The sequence below is a fragment of the Staurois parvus genome, unplaced genomic scaffold (genome assembly GCF_062004578.1).
Source record: "Staurois parvus isolate SC_StPar_1 unplaced genomic scaffold, SC_StPar_1.0 ptg000689l, whole genome shotgun sequence".
Taxonomy (NCBI): domain Eukaryota; kingdom Metazoa; phylum Chordata; class Amphibia; order Anura; family Ranidae; genus Staurois; species Staurois parvus.
Window position 1 is genome coordinate 1,683,952 of NW_028318485.1, and position 17,694 is coordinate 1,701,645.

Consider the following 17,694-nt stretch of genomic DNA (forward strand, 5'->3'; position numbering starts at 1 on the left):
TTCAGAATTCCCCATAGGTGTTCTATTGGGTTCAGATCAGGAGATATACTTGGCCACTGAATCACTTTCACCCGGTTCTTCTTCAGAAATGCAGCAGTGGCCTTAGATGTGTATTTTGGATCATTGTCTTGCTGGAAAAGTGCAAGATGACCGAGGGCACGGAGTGATGGGAGCATCTTCTCTGTCAATATAGAGCAGTACATCTGTGAATTCATGACACCATCAATGAAATGCAGCTCCCTGACACCAGCAGCACTCATGCAGCCCCACAGAAGGACATTGCCATCACCATGTTTCACAGTAGGTGCCATGCATTTTTCTTTATACTCCTCACCTTTGCGACACCATTCAGTTTTGAGGCCATCAGTTCCATTTCATTGATGGTGTCATGAATTCACAGATGTACTGCTCTATATTGACAGAGAAGATGCTACCATCACGTCGAGCCCCTGGTCGTCGTGTACTTTTCCAGCATGACATTTATCTTGGTCTCTTCACTTCAGCGTACAGAGTCCCAGTAGTCTTCTTTTTCAGCCTGGGCCCTAGCCAAATTCTAGGCGAGCTTTTTTGTGCATGGGCTTCAGGAAAGGCTTCCTTTGTGGATGACACCCATGCATGCCATTCCTCTGCAGTGTACACCATATTGTGTCACGGGAAACAATCCCCCCAGTTTGGCTTTCTACTTCTTTAGCTAACTGCATTGAATTTGCATGGTGATTTTGTTCAACCCGTCTCATCAGAAGACTCTCCTGTAGAGGTGTTACCTTCTGTGGACGGCCTGGACATCTCTGTAAGATGGTTGCAATTCCATCTTTGGTCAATTTTTGGATCACTTTTGCTAAATTATTCTGACTGATGAGTAAAGCTTTGCTGATCTTCTTGTAGCCTTCACCTTTCTTGTGTAAAGAAATGTATTTTCTTTCTCAGGCCTTGTGACATTTCTCTTCCATGTGGTGCCATTGCTGACAGCCTGGGAGGGGTTTTCTTTGTTAAGTAACGCCCTTTTGTAATCACCTGTCTGCTGGGCACCTGTTTAATGAATAACTAGACTCACCTGTAAGAAAATTCTTGTTAATTAGGATTTTGTTGTCTAAAATCACCCTTTGCTATTAGGACTTTCATTGGGGGTGTATTCATTTTTGCAACATGGTCTTGAATGAATTTGTCAGGAAAAATACATTTTTGCGTGTGTAAATGAACAAATCTTGTTTGCAATCAAGGGCCCGCATTTGTGGGAGGATTTTGTAGAATAGTGTCCCACAGAAAATGTTGATTCTGAAAGGAATGTGAAGGTTTTCTGATAAATCTGTTGGGGTGTACTCATTTATGCTGGTATATATATATATTACATAAAATTGCGCATCAATGCAGCATAATGCATTAAAACATATATGTCTGTGTGTAATCATGCGCCAAGCAGCGTGCATCTGACCAGGGGCCGACTATTTGGGAACTCGGGCATTGCCCAAGGGCCCGGGTCAGTAGGGGGCCCCATGAGATGCCCCTGCTACCTTTCATAGGCTTTTTTGGGTGTGGTTTGGAGCCCCATGATCCCCTATAGCCCGGGGCCCCATGAGTTGTCAGTCCGCCCTGCATCTGACCCTCCTGGATGCTGCCTGTATGACATGACATAGCAGCCTATACAGAAGCTGTGTGGTCAGGAATGTCGGCCAGTCCCTGCAGACATACACACACATGTGACAGTTTGACCTCTGGGCAACCACATGAATGAATGACTTCCCAGCCGCCGGCCCCGCCCAGCCTTCCCTTCTATGGAGCATCCGCTCAGTTAAAGAGCCACAGCTCGCCACTCCATTGGCCCGTCCGCCGCTGATTGACAGGTCGCTCACTTCCTCGTTCCACGCCAACATCAAAGAAAGGAGCGGGGCGCATGCAAATGACAAGCCGTCGTCGCCCAATAGGCGAGCGGGTGCCGGCGGGCGGGGGCGTGTCCGCGGCTCCTGGGATAAAGCTCGCGTTCCCCATTGTTAAAGAGATTTAAAGGGGCCGTGGTGCGAGGCCGTCGCGAGAGAGAGGCCGGGCGGAGGGACGCAGGAGGCGGCCGCGCCCCGTGGGAAAGGCCGGGGATCGCACAGTGGGAGTAGGCCTCGCCCGAGTGGACTGTCATTGGGTTGAGCGGCGGCGTTGGTTGGAGGTTATAGAGAACGCTGGGGAGGGTGGGGGGGACCCCGCACATTCCGGACTATGGAGCCGCCGGCCGCTAAGAGGAGGTGTTCCGGCCTGAGTCCCCGTTATAAACCGGACTCCCTGCTGGATCTCAGTGCTAAAAAAGTGGCCGAGACCTGGGCCTTCGAGCAGGTAAGACAACCGGGGCCGCCGATCGAATGACTGCTGACATGGGCCGGACATGACAGATCGGCCGATCATCGTCTGTACCGCGTGCCATCACTTCACGTAGCCGGATAATGACACACCGATCGTCCGATCTGTATATATCCGGCATCATTATCGGGGACTGGGATTGACTATGGAGGAGGGGGAATGACGAGGTCATGTGACCGATAATCTCTAATATATATATATATCTGTATCTCTATATACACACATCACGTCACATACTATATACACCCACATCACATACTATATACACACACATCACATACTATATTCACACACATCACATACTACATCACATACTATATTCACACGCATCACATACTATATACACACGCATCACATACTATATACACACGCATCACATACTATATACACACGCATCACATACTATATACACACGCATCACATACTATATACACACGCATCACATACTATATACACACGCATCACATACTATATACACACGCATCACATACTATATACACACGCATCACATACTATATACACACGCATCACATACTATATACACACGCATCACATACTACATCACATACTATATACACACGCATCACATACTACATCACATACTATATTCACACATCACATACTACATCACATACTATATTCACACATCACATACTATATATACACACATCACATACTACATCACATACTATATACACATACTACATCACATACTATATACACACACATCACATACTACATCACATACTGTGTGCATTCTTTCTTCTATAATGTGTGTCTGTAAACATTCAATCTCTAGTAAAAATCTGAACACTACCTATAGATACTATTACATATATACCTCACATAGTCATTTCTGAATGTTACCATAATACTACCGCTACTACCAATAACCATACTACTGATAATACTGCTACTACTACCAATATCCATACTACTGATAATACTGCTACTACTACCAATAACGTTACTACTGATAACACCGCTACTACCGATTCTAACAATAATAACACTACTATTAATAACACCGCCACTAATAATAAAATTATTATTATTAACTACTATAACAATACTAATAGTACAGCTACTACCAATTCTAACAATAACACTACTACCAAATCAACCAATAATAACAATAATATTAATAATACCACCACTAATAATAAAATTACTATTCTTGATAATGCCAACAACCACTACTACCAATAACAATACTACTACCACCAGTAGTGGTACATGTAAGAGTATTATTGGTAGTAGTATTGGTGTTCTCAGTAGTGGCGGTATTAGTAGTAGTACTTTTGGTGGTATTACTACTACCATCACCAATGCCACTACTAATAATAAAGTAGTAGTATTGGTGGTAGTAGTCGTAATACCACCAATAGTACTACTATTACAACCAATACCTATATTACTAATGATAACACCAATACTATTACCACCAGTAGTGGTACTGGTAAGAGTATTCTTGGTAGTAGTATTGGTGTTATCATTAGTAATATAGGTATTGGTGGTGTTACTACTACCACTACCAATACTACTATCACCAAAAGTACTACTACTAATACCTATATTACTAATACCGCCACTACTAATGAGAACACCAATACTACTACCAATAATACTCTTACCAGTACCACTACTGGTGATAGTATTGGTAGTAGTGGTTGGTGGTATTATCAATAATAGTAATTTTATTATTAGTGGTGGTATTATTAATAGTAGTGTTTATTATTTGTAGACTTGGTAGTAGTGTTATCATTAGAATTAAGAAGTATTATTAGTGGTGGAATTTGGTAGTATTATTGGTGGTAGCGGTATTATCATTAGTATTATTATTGGTAGTAGTGGTATTTTTTTTCGATAGTAGCATTATTGTGGATAATATTGGTAGAATTAGTAGTAGTGGTATTATGGGTGGTAGTGGTAGAATTGGTGGTCGTGTTAGTAGTATTTTTGTTGGCATTGGTGGTGGAATTGGTGGTAGTAGTAGTATTGGTCAGGGGTGGACTGACCATTTGGAAACTTGGGCACTGCCCGGGGTCAGTAGGGGGCCCCCATGAGATTCCCCTGGTACCTTTTTGATAGGCTTTTTTGAGTTTGGGCAAGGACACAGGGGCCCCCATGATCCCCTTTTGCCCGGGGGCCCCATGAATTGTCAGTGCGCCTCTGGTATTGATATTAGTTGTGGTAGTAGTACTATTGGTGGTAGTAGTATTGATGGTGATGGTAGTAGTACTGGTGGTATTATTGGTAGCATTATTAGTACTTGTACCTATTTGTACATATTGTAACAATTTAAAAAAAAATTCTGAATATGTCATAAATACTATTGCCTACATGTAGTGTAATATATATAATAAAACATTTATTTTTAAATGATTATCTAGAGAGGGATCTGTACTAGTTATTCACATAGTAAACACAAAAAAATATTAATTTTGTGCATTTTATCATGTGATCAATAGATTTTTTTTTTTTTTATGTTACACTACATATGGGTAAGTATTTGAGTATGTACCTTTTAATAAAATGACAACATTAAACGGGGGGGTAGCAATAGTATTACCACTAATAATGAAAATACAAAAAGCAGGCCTATAAATGGTATGTATCTCGTGTTGATCATGTGATCAATAGAGAACTAATATAGATACATCACATTCTACAGTGTCAGATTTATGACTTCTTGATCTCTAGCCAGGGTCAGTGACTGTGTAACAATAAATATATACATATTGATGGGCTGGCAGCATTTGTTACATTGTAGAGAATTGGCTCAGTTCCCAAATCCTCAACAAAAGGGTGATGTATCTTTTTTTTTTATTTCAGCCATGTGACTGTCATTTTCAGATCTCATTGGAGTCAACTGAAAAGAACTGTCACGGCTCTCAAAATAAGTAATTATATCCTGGCGTGCGAGCTTTGCGAGTTGAAACGATGCAATCCGTGTATGTATAGGTTCAGTGTGTGCGTGTATTTATTATTTAATTAGTGTCCATAATATCTATATGCCATCACCACCTTTTGATTACTTGAACCTTATTCATACTACTATTGGGGAAGTGGGGGGGCGCGGGCTGTCAAAAAATTGGTAGTGACCACACAGACTCAACTCTGCCCCATGAAAGAACAGCTGGGGAGCGAAAAGCTTTCATCTGATTGGCTGTTACACTTTTTGTATGTCACTCGTAAGGGGGTCTTGTTTGGATCCACATGACATTAGATTCCATAGGAATCCTGGGTGAAAGCACTTATAATTAGACCCCTGATTTTTTTATTTATGTGTGTGATAGAGTATATATATATATATGTGTGTGTGTGTATGTATGTATGTATGTGTATGTATATATATATATATATATATATATATATATATATATATATATATATTAGTGTGTATATATACACCCACACTATCTCCCAGAAGTGAGTACACCCATCACATGTATATGTGCGTGTGTGTATATATATATATATATATATATATATATATATATATATATATATATATATATATATATATATATATATATAGTGTGTGTATGTGTGTATATATATATATATATATATATATATATATATATATATATATATATATATATACCCACACTATCTCCCAGAAGTGAGTGCACCCATCACATTTTTGTAAACATTTGATTCTATCTTTTCATGTGACAACACTGAAGAAATGACACTTTGCTACAATGTGACGTAGTCAGTGTACAGCTTGTATAACATGGAAATTTGCTGCCCCCTCAAAATAACTCAACACACACCCATTAATGTCTAAACCGTTGGCAACAAAAGTGAGTCCACCCCTAAGTGACCAGGTCCAAATTGGGCCCAATTAGCCATTTTCCCTCCCTGGTGTCATGTGACTCGTTAGTGTAGTTTTTATTGATCGTTGTATACTCTCCTCCCATATGATTTGGGATGGACATGGTGTTTCTCTTTGGCGCTTTAGCTGGTGAAATCAATGGAGATGCATAATAACGTATGTTGTCACATGTTCTGCATTGAATGGCATCATAACGCATTTCTGTGCATCATGGCGCACGTTGATGCACATCTCGATGTGTGCTAAGGGGCATTTGATACATTTTCCATTTGTTTCAATGGAAAAAGCAACTACTTAGATCAAGTCTTATGGTGGCTCTACACCCGGGGATAAAACAATGGATTATTTTTCAGATCAATCTCGCCTGTTAGGAGTCATTGATCTAGAAGTGACAACCTATTTAGTCGAAATGCCACACGCAGGGAACTGTATTTCAATCAATAGTTAAGATGTGATCATAACTTATTGTAAATTATCGATCGCGTCTCTATCTCCATGTGATTTCATTAGATCGATCAAAATACAATGGTATTCATGAACCGAGTATCTTGGTGCTGCAAATTGATGGAAAATGATTGATCGGTTTGCATCAGTTGACTCCTTGTAATCGAATCCGGTCTAAATCAATTGGAAAGGAGGTTGTGGCTGGTCAACAGTTGGTGGGTCGTTTTGATCAAATTGCAGATCGATCAGATGATAAAATCAGTGTGTGTGGTCTCCTTTTAGGTCGTCTTCAGATGCGGTTTTTACCACCCCCCCCCCCCCCCCTTCCAGCCACCGACCAGAGCTGTAAAATAACAGCTGGATGGGCCTGCGCACCTATTGCGGGCATGACCTTTTTCCCTCGGGATGCTGAGTTTGACAGGTGTCTTGCCCATTGAGTTTAATTGGGCTAGGTCATAATCAGGGGTGTAGTTACCACAAGGCATTTGCCTAGGGTGGCATTTTTCGGGGGGGCAGCGCCGCCCCCCGAAAGAAGGGATGAAAGAAGGGACACACGCAGCATGGGGGCCAAGTGGGATCTGAGAGAGGCTGCTTGAGGGTGTATGCGGAGCCTGACTCTTGCTCCCAGGGGATGTCTGGAGCTGTGAAGGTGAGTGTCTTATCTCTTCCTGGGGTGGGGGGTTGCCAGTGTCTGGGGGGCGGTGGGTGGTAGTGGAATGCTCTCTCGTCTGGGTGGGGTGGTGTTGGTCAATGTAAGGCTCTTTTCATGGGGGAGGGAGGTGCTGGATGGTGTCAGGGGTCTCTCTGTTGGGGGGGGGCAATTTTTGTGTTGCCTAGGGCAGCACGAAACCCAAATACACCACTGGTCAGAATTGCGGGCAATGCGCTCAATTGTGGCATGGTAGGGTTAAATCAGGCGTCGAGGAGACTATTTTAGTTTGTCAAATTCCCTCTGAAAAGTGATTGAATGCAGATTGCTCTTCAGACAGCACTGCACTGTGGGGGTAAAGCAGCCGTTGGGCTTGGCATCTGTCCATCGTGTTGCCTAGTTAGGCGATGGCGGGAGAAATGTGACAGCCGTACGCCACTGCCTGTTCTGATGTAGGGTAGTGATGACGCAGAGCACCTGTGTGAGAAATGTCTGATGGAAGCAGCCATTCCACTCACTTGGGGTTAGATTTGGCTTTTCTAGCATGCAGTTTGTTGATGGCTGCTTTGATCAGAGCCCAGTCACACAGGTGCCTATCCCCCCCCCCCCCCCCCCCCCCAAACAATGGTGTAGATTAGGATGTGACACCCGGCAGGGAGTGATGTGTGTCCTGGGTGCGATTTGCACACGCTGAGCCTTGGCAGTGAATGGATGTGTTTGTTCATGTCACGGTGTGGATCATAGTATCGTCATGACCTCATCATTCCTCATAACTCTCCACCCTCCCCGGACTCTCCCGGCATGCCATCACCTCGGGAGTGTCTGTCACCTGTCCCTTTCCTCTACACCTGTAGTCGCTGCGGGGCGACTTCACCTGACCGGGGAGAGTTCATGTCCAAAATTAATTCGCCTGCGCTACATTTGGCGACAGGATGTGATTGTTTGGTCACATGACCAGGAGCAGACTGACCATTTGGAAACTCGAGCACTGCCCGAGGGCCCGGGGTCAGTAGGGGTCCCCATGAAGTGCCCCTGGTACCTTTTTCATAGGCTTTTTTGAGTTTGGGCAAGGACACAGGGGCCCCATGATCCCCTATTGCCCGGGGGCCCCATGAGTTGTCAATCCGCCCCTGCACATGACTGATTTGTCTTAACGTGCGTCAAACCGATGCCGCCACGAATGAATGGGTGTGTAGGAAACGGTTTGACGTGTGTGTGTGACCAGCAGTGCCACGTTCAGTAACCCATAGCAACCAATCATCATGGTTGTGGCTTACAAACAGGGAAGGAATAAACTGGAATCTGGTTGCTATGGGTAACCACACGGGGCTGTATGGAACGGTGATTTGCGTTGACGGGTGTGCCTCACCTTCATTGAGAATGTCAAGTCCAGTAACCCGCAGCAACCGGTCCTAACTGGTTTAGAAAATGGAAAGGGTACATTGAAATCTGGTTGCTATGGGTAACTGTGGGGGGATTTATCTGTTGACAGGTGCAAATGCCTTTTTATTACAAAAAAAAAAATACAATCCCATATGGTAGCCAATGGCAACTAGATGTCTGTTTACCGCTAACATTTTGCAAATTGGTTATGATTGATTGCTATGGGTTGCTGGACTTGACATACTCCATGCCGGTGACACGCTCCTGTCAAGTGGTTGCGTGCTTCTGTCAACCAACACCTAAATCGCCAGCACTGGGAATGCCAAGTCCGGTAACCCATAGCAACCAGTCCTACTTGGTTTACAAAGAGTAAATGGAAATCTGGTTGCTATGGGTAACCATGCGGGGTGATTTTGTGTCGATTGACAGGTGCATGGGGCTTTTTTTTTTTCTTTAAATACAATCCCACATGGTTGCTAATAGCAACCAGATTTCAGTTTACTCTTGACATTTTCCAAATCCGTTATGGTTGCTACGGGTTACTGGACTTGACAGATACGTGTCACCACCGTTGAGTATGCCAAATCCAGTAGCCCATAGCAACCATTCATAACGGATTTCCAAAATATCAAGAGTAAACTGAAATCTGGTTGCTATGGATAACCATACGGGGTGATTTCTGTGTTGGTTGACAGGTGTACTTTGTTTATTAAAAAAAAAAAAATATCCCAGATTGTTGCCAGTAGCAACCAATTCTGTTTACGCTTGACATTTTGCAAATCATTTAGGACTGGTTGCTACGGGTTACTGGACTTGGCATACTCAACGGTGGTGACAAACGTCTGTCAAGTTCAGTAACCGGTAGCAACCATTCATAACCGATTTCCAAAATGTCAAGAGAACTGAAATCTGGTTGCTATGGGTAACCATGTGGGATTGTATTAAAAATATATATATTTTTTTAAAAAGTCACCTGAGCCTGTCAACCAATTCATAAATCCCCCCCACATGGTTACCAATAGCAACCAGACTTCAGTTTACTCTTGACATTTTGCAAATCTGGTAATCGGGGCCACCAAGGAACAGCAGGTTTTCCTGCAATCTTCTAGAAAGGCCATCTTCACTTTCTACATTCGGGTTGTTGATCTCCTTCACATGTGGCAGGCCTCGCTGCCCCTCTGAAAAGCAATCCGTGGGGTTTGACAGTTGCTGTCGTCCATTCACCACTTTATTTAGTCCAGCAAGCGTGGCACCATCACACTGCAATGGCCCCTTGCTGCACATATAATTGAACCCTAAGGGCTCATTCACATGTGAGGTTAGGGGGTGGTAAAACTCCACTATTGATCTGCGCTTTTACCACTTCCCATCTGCTACTCCCTTGAGCTTCAGGGGCAGCAGCCGGTGGTGTACACACGCCGTGGCTGCAGTTCTTTACTTGGTGGAAGAAGCAGGAGTTATGCCCCCTGTCACTTTTGACAGGTGTGGCACTCACTGAAAGCATACAAATGGGCTGTTCTGTAACTGCATGTAATGTACGCACTTCTGGTGCGGTGATCAGGGGGTTAAATGAGGAGTGGAAGCAATATGCCTCCTCACTGCCTGTCAAATGCTCTCTGAATAGCAATCTGAACATGGATCACTCTTCAGAGACTAAAGCTTGTGTGAATGATCCCTAAGAGATGGTGCAAAGTAAAATTTCATATATTTTCCAGCATGCTGGGAATATTACGAGCTGTTGGGTGTAAAGAAGTGTGGGTTCTGCAGCAGCTCCTCGCCTGCACAAGTGTCAACTGAGCCTTTAAAGGGAATCGGCCATGGGAAGAACATGGGACCGGCAATTGCTGACCTCTCCTGCATGAAATGCCCACTGCCTGGCTGCGATATGACTCTTGGCTTCAATGGCCTACAACAGGAATCTCCAACCTTTTCCCCGTGGCCTAGGACGGGGGTCTCCAACCTTTTCCCCGTGGCCTAGGACGGGGGTCTCCAACCTTTTTCCCCGTGGCCTAGGACGGGGGTCTCCAACCTTTTTCCCCGTGGCCTAGGACGGGGGTCTCCAACCTTTTTCCCCGTGGCCTAGGACGGGGGTCTCCAACCTTTTTCCCCGTGGCCTAGGACGGGGGTCTCCAACCTTTTTCCCCGTGGCCTAGGACGGGGGTCTCCAACCTTTTTCCCCGTGGCCTAGGACGGGGGTCTCCAACCTTTTTCCCCGTGGCCTAGGACGGGGGTCTCCAACCTTTTTCCCCGTGGCCTAGGACGGGGGTCTCCAACCTTTTTCCCCGTGGCCTAGGACGGGGGTCTCCAACCTTTTTCCCCGTGGCCTAGGACGGGGGTCTCCAACCTTTTTCCCCGTGGCCTAGGACGGGGGTCTCCAACCTTTTTCCCCGTGGCCTAGGACGGGGGTCTCCAACCTTTTTCCCCGTGGCCTAGGACGGGGGTCTCCAACCTTTTTCCCCGTGGCCTAGGACGGGGGTCTCCAACCTTTTTCCCCGTGGCCTAGGACGGGGGTCTCCAACCTTTTTCCCCGTGGCCTAGGACGGGGGTCTCCAACCTTTTTCCCCGTGGCCTAGGACGGGGGTCTCCAACCTTTTTCCCCGTGGCCTAGGACGGGGGTCTTCAAACAAAGGGCCAGTATACAATCTGTCGAACCTTAGGAGGGCCTGATTAGGGCCAGTGAGAACAGAAAATGTCCTGGGCCCAGCATCAATGAGAATAAACATGGCTTCAGGGATGTTGGTCAATAGGAGGAGGAATAGTGCCCCACCATTGATATTAGTGGGAAGAATAGTACACCATCATTGGTTTCATGGGAAGAAGTACTGCCCCATTGTTGGTCTCCATTGGAGGAATAGTGCCCCAAGGGCCGGATAAAGGGTAGCAACGGGCCACAGTTTGGAGACCCCTGGCCTAGAAGAAGTCTGTAGATAAGGACGTCCGACTTTTTCTCTCAGTCAATGGTCTGAAACAATTATGTGAACGAGGGAAGTCAAAGTATGGAGCCAGAGGACCAGTATGATAGCCGGGCAACTGGCTTTTTCAGAAGTGAGCCAGCAAGAACCGCTCCCACATGTCTCAGTGAACAGCATTTCTGCCATTTTGTGGGGGGCTTCACCCTACTGGGTCAGCTCAGAGTATTGAGGTTACTGTGGATGAGTAATGTGACCCCTTCCTGGGGAATTTCGATTGAAACGTTTATCAAAGCTGGCGAGGAACATATTGGTTCATGCAGTGCTGATTTGCATGTCCTTTACCTGAGCGCAGCAACGGCTGCCATGTCTGTGCCAAAAGGTGTGCTGAGGTGATCCTTCAGACGAGGACTCTGAGAGCACTTGGAGGGTTCTGAGTGTTCTTTATAGAGGGAGTTTTCTGGGGGGGTATAAAAGCGCACGAGTCACCTCATCCTTTGTTTTTTGAGGTAAACATTTCACAAACTGGAGATATATTGGAATGAAAAAGCAGAACGTGCCGGTTTTATACCAATTTACCACATAGTAACAGCAAAGTATAGTCAAGGCCAGCCTTCCCGCTTTTTCTAGTTTTGGATAGGAAATGGGTTACTATTAGACTTTTTTTTTTTCGTTTTTTTCTGTTTGGTCGGTCTGTGCCTCCATTGATTAGGCTTTTCCTTCCATATCCTGTCTCTGAGCATACAACAGGAAGCGAGGAAATCTCTACAACGTGCCCTGATGAGGGGACATCCTTTCCTGAACACGTGTCCCCATTGGGACCCTGCCCGCCACTTCCTGTTCCATTATCAAACGTAACATTTTAGATTTCCTGTCACCAGGACAAATAGCGACTATTCATCTCCTCCAGAGAGAAGCCAATAGATATTTTAACCCTTTCCTACTAAACCCACAACAGTAAAATCGGTCCGTATATGCAGTAAAGCATGTTTGTTATACTCACTGTGCAGCCTAAGGGGTTAATCCTCCACATTGTGTAAAATGGAGATTTGATCCTATCTTCTCTGATCCTTCCCTTCTACTGTCCCCAATCCACGTGCTTATAGTACAGAGCTCTAGGAGTCACCCTGCACATGCTCAGTTTAGTGTGCATTGCTAGAACGGTTTTTGGGGGTGTTTTTTTTTTTTTGTTTTGTTTTTGTTTTTTCTTTGGGAGAGTGCATGTGGTCAGCACTGTCCAGATAGAGGGTCAGGGGTTATGCAGTCTCATAGGACAGTCAGAGCAGAATGAAATCTCCTACAAGATTAACCAGTGCTCAGCACTGATAGAAGATTGCTATATACTGCTGATAAGAAAAGGTATTTAGTAGTTTATATTTACTAAAATAATTGCAGTTCCATGTTGTGTGTACTGTGGGAGACCAGATATACTCCGATGAGGACAGTCTGTGAAAGGGGCCACTCCGATGAGGACAGTCTGTGAAAGGGGCCACTTGGGTGAGGGGGGGGTGGGCTGCCTGATTTAAGGGGGCTCTGTGATGGCGACGGCTGTTGTAAGTGGGCACTCTGAAATGTATGGTGCACAGAGAAGGTGATAAGTTGCGACGGGAAGGGGGGGGGGCAATTACTGGAACCGATCTCCTGGATGGCCTTTTCTGCAGCAGCTGAAAGCCAGTGGGAGGAAGAGGAGAAGAAGCCAGCTTACAGCTGCTGCAGAGAGCCATACAGGGAATCAGTTCCAGTAATTGCTCCCCCCACCATGCCGATCACCCTCCTTGCCTACATCCAATTCACCCAGCTGCCTGGTCCCCTGCTGGTCTGGGTCCCATACAGAAGTAATGGTGGTACTCCCTTATCCACAGCCCTGGTGATGCCTCATGTAGGGGGGGCTCTCTGATGGCGATGCCTGATGTGGGGTGGGGGGGTTCTGGGGACAATCCATGAAAGGGGGCACTTTGGTGGCAATGCCTGATGGTAAGGGGCACTCTGGTGGCGATGCCTGATGTAGGGAGGGTTCTCTTGGGGACAATCCTTGAAAGGGAGCACTCTGGCGAAGCCTGAAGTAAGGGGGCACTCTGATGTGGGAACCTGATGGTAAGGGGGCACTCTGATGTGGGAACCTGATGGTAAGGGAGCACTCTGGTGGCGATGCCTGATGTAGGGAGGGTTCTCTTGGGGACAATCAATGAAAGGGGGCACTCTGATGTGGGAACCTGATGGTAAGGGAGCACTCTGGTGGCGATGCCTGATGTAGGGAGGGTTCTCTTGGGGACAATCCATGAAAGGGGGCACTCTGATGTGGGCGCCTGATGGTAAGGGGGCTCTCTGATGAGGACAATCCATGGCAGGGGGACACTGTGATGGGGATGCCTGTTGAAAAGGGGGTACTCTGATGGGGACGCCTGATATACAGTTACATCTGATTTAGGGGGCACGGGTTCTGTTTACCAGTTTTTCCCGGTTGGTCACTGACAGTGTGACAGACTGTCATTGACTCAGTGTTGACATTGTGCCCTCTGACTTTTCCTGCACCCCCAGATCAGATAGGCTAGATCTGTCCCTGTTTGTCAGGCAAGAAGGCGCCTGAAATCAAGTTATGTATGTTCTGTTTTTGTTTTACAGATGGGGACAGTTTATAGGGCAAAGCTCCATGCTAGAGCTCCACTTTAAACGAGTCCTACTAGAAAGTAATGCAGAGCGAACGTTCACCGCGCCATGTAAACTGTAGAGGAAGAGGAAAAGGTTTCTACATGGATATGTGAGCCCTCATTTCCATTTGGGCTGTAGAATGACATGGCCAGCTTGGGCATGTCCTCTGAATGCAGTGTGTTGTCCTGTCTGCTGAGAGTCTGGAGGCCTCAGTACAGGATTGATTGAAGAATTGGCCGGGTGTCTATTGCTCATAACAACCAATTCAGTTCCTCCTTTCACCCGCCATTTTCCTGGGAGGAGAAGTTGGCCGCACTTGTGAGCTCTGTACTGTGTGAGAGGATTCTTTTAGGCCCTTTTTGTGGCTGCGGATAGGAATAATCTTTGCAAAGAAATCTTTGAAAGCTGGAATACAGTCATTATACTGGTTAGTGCTTTGGAGAACTAGTGACTGAGGAAAATCTACTGTGTGTGTGCATGCGCTCTCGTGTGACACAAAATGCTTTACTTTCAGAATAAGGTGTGTGTGTGTGTGTGTGTGTGTGTGTGTATATATGTATATGTGTGTGTGTGTGTATGTATGTGTATATATATATGTGTGTGTGTGTGTATGTATGTATGTATGTGTATATTCAAGCCTAACAATGGTTAAGCAGTTGTTCATGTGTTTGTTGTGTTTTTTTTTTTTTTTTTTTCCTGTGCTCTATTAGGGGGGTTTCTCCTTATTTCCTATCCCAGGAAACATGACAGGAAGTGAGGACCGATCTCTCATGATGGTAACCCCCCTCACTTCCTGTGTCCATAAAATTCAGCAGGACAGAGAGTAGGAATCGCTCCAGTGGGGACGCAGACATCAGGAACAACCTTTCAGGGCTTCTAACCCTTCCATTACTTGTGGTCAGGAAACAGGATATTGAGCAAAATGTCTCCAGTATTATTATTATTATTATACAGTATTTATATAGCGCCAAAGGGTTTGCTCAGCGCTGTACAATAGCAAGGGGGACAGAACATGAGACAAGACAGAAACAGTACAGACAGATGTATGAATTAAAGCTGAACTTGATGAATGTTTTGTTTCCAACTCATCCAATTGGAGTGCACCTTGTGTTCATTTATGAAAAAAAAAATACAAGTTGTCTGATGGCAATTCCAAGCGAGTGACCTCGTGTATTCAGTGCACAGAACCCGACGCTGTAGTAGTGCCAACTACTATGGTGATTATCCACTTCCCCAATTGGGTCATAGTATGCTGGACCAATGTGACTCTGCAATAAAGAGCGTGTCTGGACCTTTCCTTTAAAAAAAAAAAAAAAAAAATGGAGAAGAGTGAGAACGTATTGCTCCCTATGTCCATACAGGTGAGATCACCTTACTTCCTGTTGAAAAGAAAGTGAGATGTAATTTCCTAGCGAGGATGCACATGCCTCTAAAACCCAACAGAGGTTGGAACCATTCCACTCGCTAAAACCAGAAATTCCATACTGGTGACAGTTGGGTTAGAACCTCTCTGTATCTTTGTTGCAGAACTAGTAAAAGAACTGAAGTTAGATGGTCAGCATAATAGCCAGCCAGTTAGCATTTTCACGTCAACTGTAGAAGGCCCCCATCTTTCCGTATTATGAAGGGTTTACTTTAAAGGGACTTTAAATTTTAGAGCAATGCATATCTCAGAAGATGTAGGACTTCATGCTGGGCACGCCTCGGGAGCGTGCAGGGGGGGCCTCCCGCTGGGCACGCCTTGGGAGCATGCTGGGTGGGGGGGCCTCCCGCTGGGCACGCCTCGGGAGCGTGTGGGGGGGGGGCCTCCCGCTGGGCACGCCTCGGGCGCTACAACAACAAAAATAGAAAAAAGCGCCAATCTATATGTGTCAAAGAAAAATATGTAAAAGTTGTGTATAAAGCAGCAACACCCCACCAAAAATATAAATAATAAATTTGGCAAATTTTAAACAATATCATATAGGCATGTGCTAAAAATATACAACACCAAATAATTAAGTGTCCGTATTAAACACTGAAAGTCCAAAAAAATTAAAATTCCATTGTGAACTGTGAATGATCCACTACCAAATGAATTAAATAAACTCACCAGAGCTAAATGCTGATCAGATTATAGACCAGCACCAGCGCTTGTGCTCTGGGAGCGATGAAGGCAATGATTTCCAAATATTAGATGAAATAAGTAATCAAATCCTGATGATCAATAATGGCAGTCGGCATAAGGAACAGCATATCTCTATCAGAAGCAATACTCTGCAGCCAAAAGGACTTCTATTATATCCCTCCTTTCAACTCCATCTCTCCATAATATATAGGGTGCACTCAGGGACAAAAGAGAAATATAATGGTGCAATACGTTTTCATAAAAAGTATATATTTAATAGAATCTCCAATACAATACGCCTCGGGAGCTGCAGAGGGGGGGGCCTCCATATGAGCACGCTCGGGAAGGTGCAGGGGGGGGGCCTCCCGCTGGGTATACCTTGAGAGCTGCTGGGGGCCACCCGCTGGGTATGCCTCTAGAGCCTGAAGACCACATGCTAGTTTTTGTTGCGGGCAGATTGGGTCACAGTGATCAGATTTGATGCGATTTTTATATATTTTTTTTCATACATAGATGATTGTTCTGGTCACCCTTTACTTATAAGATTGCCTCTCCCTAGGTAGAAGAACGGTTTTCCAGGGTCCCCGAACCCGTCCAGAAACGGATCGTCTTCTGGTCATTCCCACGCAGCGAGAAGGAGATCTGCATGTACTCCTCGCTGGGGTACCACCCTCCAGATGGCGAACGCGACTCTCGGGTGCCCTTTAACCGCGGCCTGCAGCTCTTCCAGTCCGGAGCGGTGCAGCGAGTGCTACAAGTCGGTAAGTGTTGACACAAGCCTGCGAAGAAGTCCGGTTCTTTCCTGATCCTGTGTTCTCTGCCCTCTGCCTCAGTGAGGAGGCTTTTATCTGGTGTACAATGAGCACAATCTGTTATTATTGTGCGGGCTTTAGATAGCATTCACCATGCCTGCTTGTCCCTCAGGGGCCCAGCCATGCTTGCCGATCAGGTTTAACAGAATTATTTTGAACACAAACATAGGCCTCTCTATAGCAGGTGCCAAGTTTTGTCTGTTTGTGTGCGTGTGTACACGGAGGCAGCTTTTATTCACATGTGGAACTCTTGAGATGCTTCTATGAATGGACTGCATTGTCGGCACTTCGGGGCCCATTTTGGTTCAGGCTGACACCCTGGCAGCCAAGAGCAATAGGCCGGAACCACTGGTGCTTGAAGGATGAGCAGTTGCTGTTGCCCTTAGCAGTCTGTCTTTTGGTTCTGGTTTGGCACACTGCACTGCTAGTATTATTCGGATAATCAGGTTGCTGTCGACTTCAAGAATTTTTTCTTCCTTTGGATGCATGTATGCAGCACAAATATTCTGAATTTCCAGGTTTCCCTGCTCTTGTAGGTTCGTTCAATAAGTAGT

General features: G+C 45.4%; 1 protein-coding gene across 1 annotated transcript in view; it reads left to right on the forward strand.

The window, feature by feature from the left end:
- The first annotated feature begins 1,999 nt into the window (after positions 1–1,999).
- The window catches only part of ZSWIM4 (zinc finger SWIM-type containing 4), a 42,974-nt gene continuing 27,279 nt past the window's right edge, over positions 2,000–17,694 (forward strand). The window contains exons 1-2 of the mRNA XM_089652632.1: positions 2,000–2,319; positions 16,888–17,089. Of these exons, the coding sequence (XP_089508758.1) occupies positions 2,206–2,319; positions 16,888–17,089 (316 nt within the window). The 5' untranslated portion in view covers positions 2,000–2,205. The remainder of the gene's footprint in view (positions 2,320–16,887; positions 17,090–17,694) is intronic.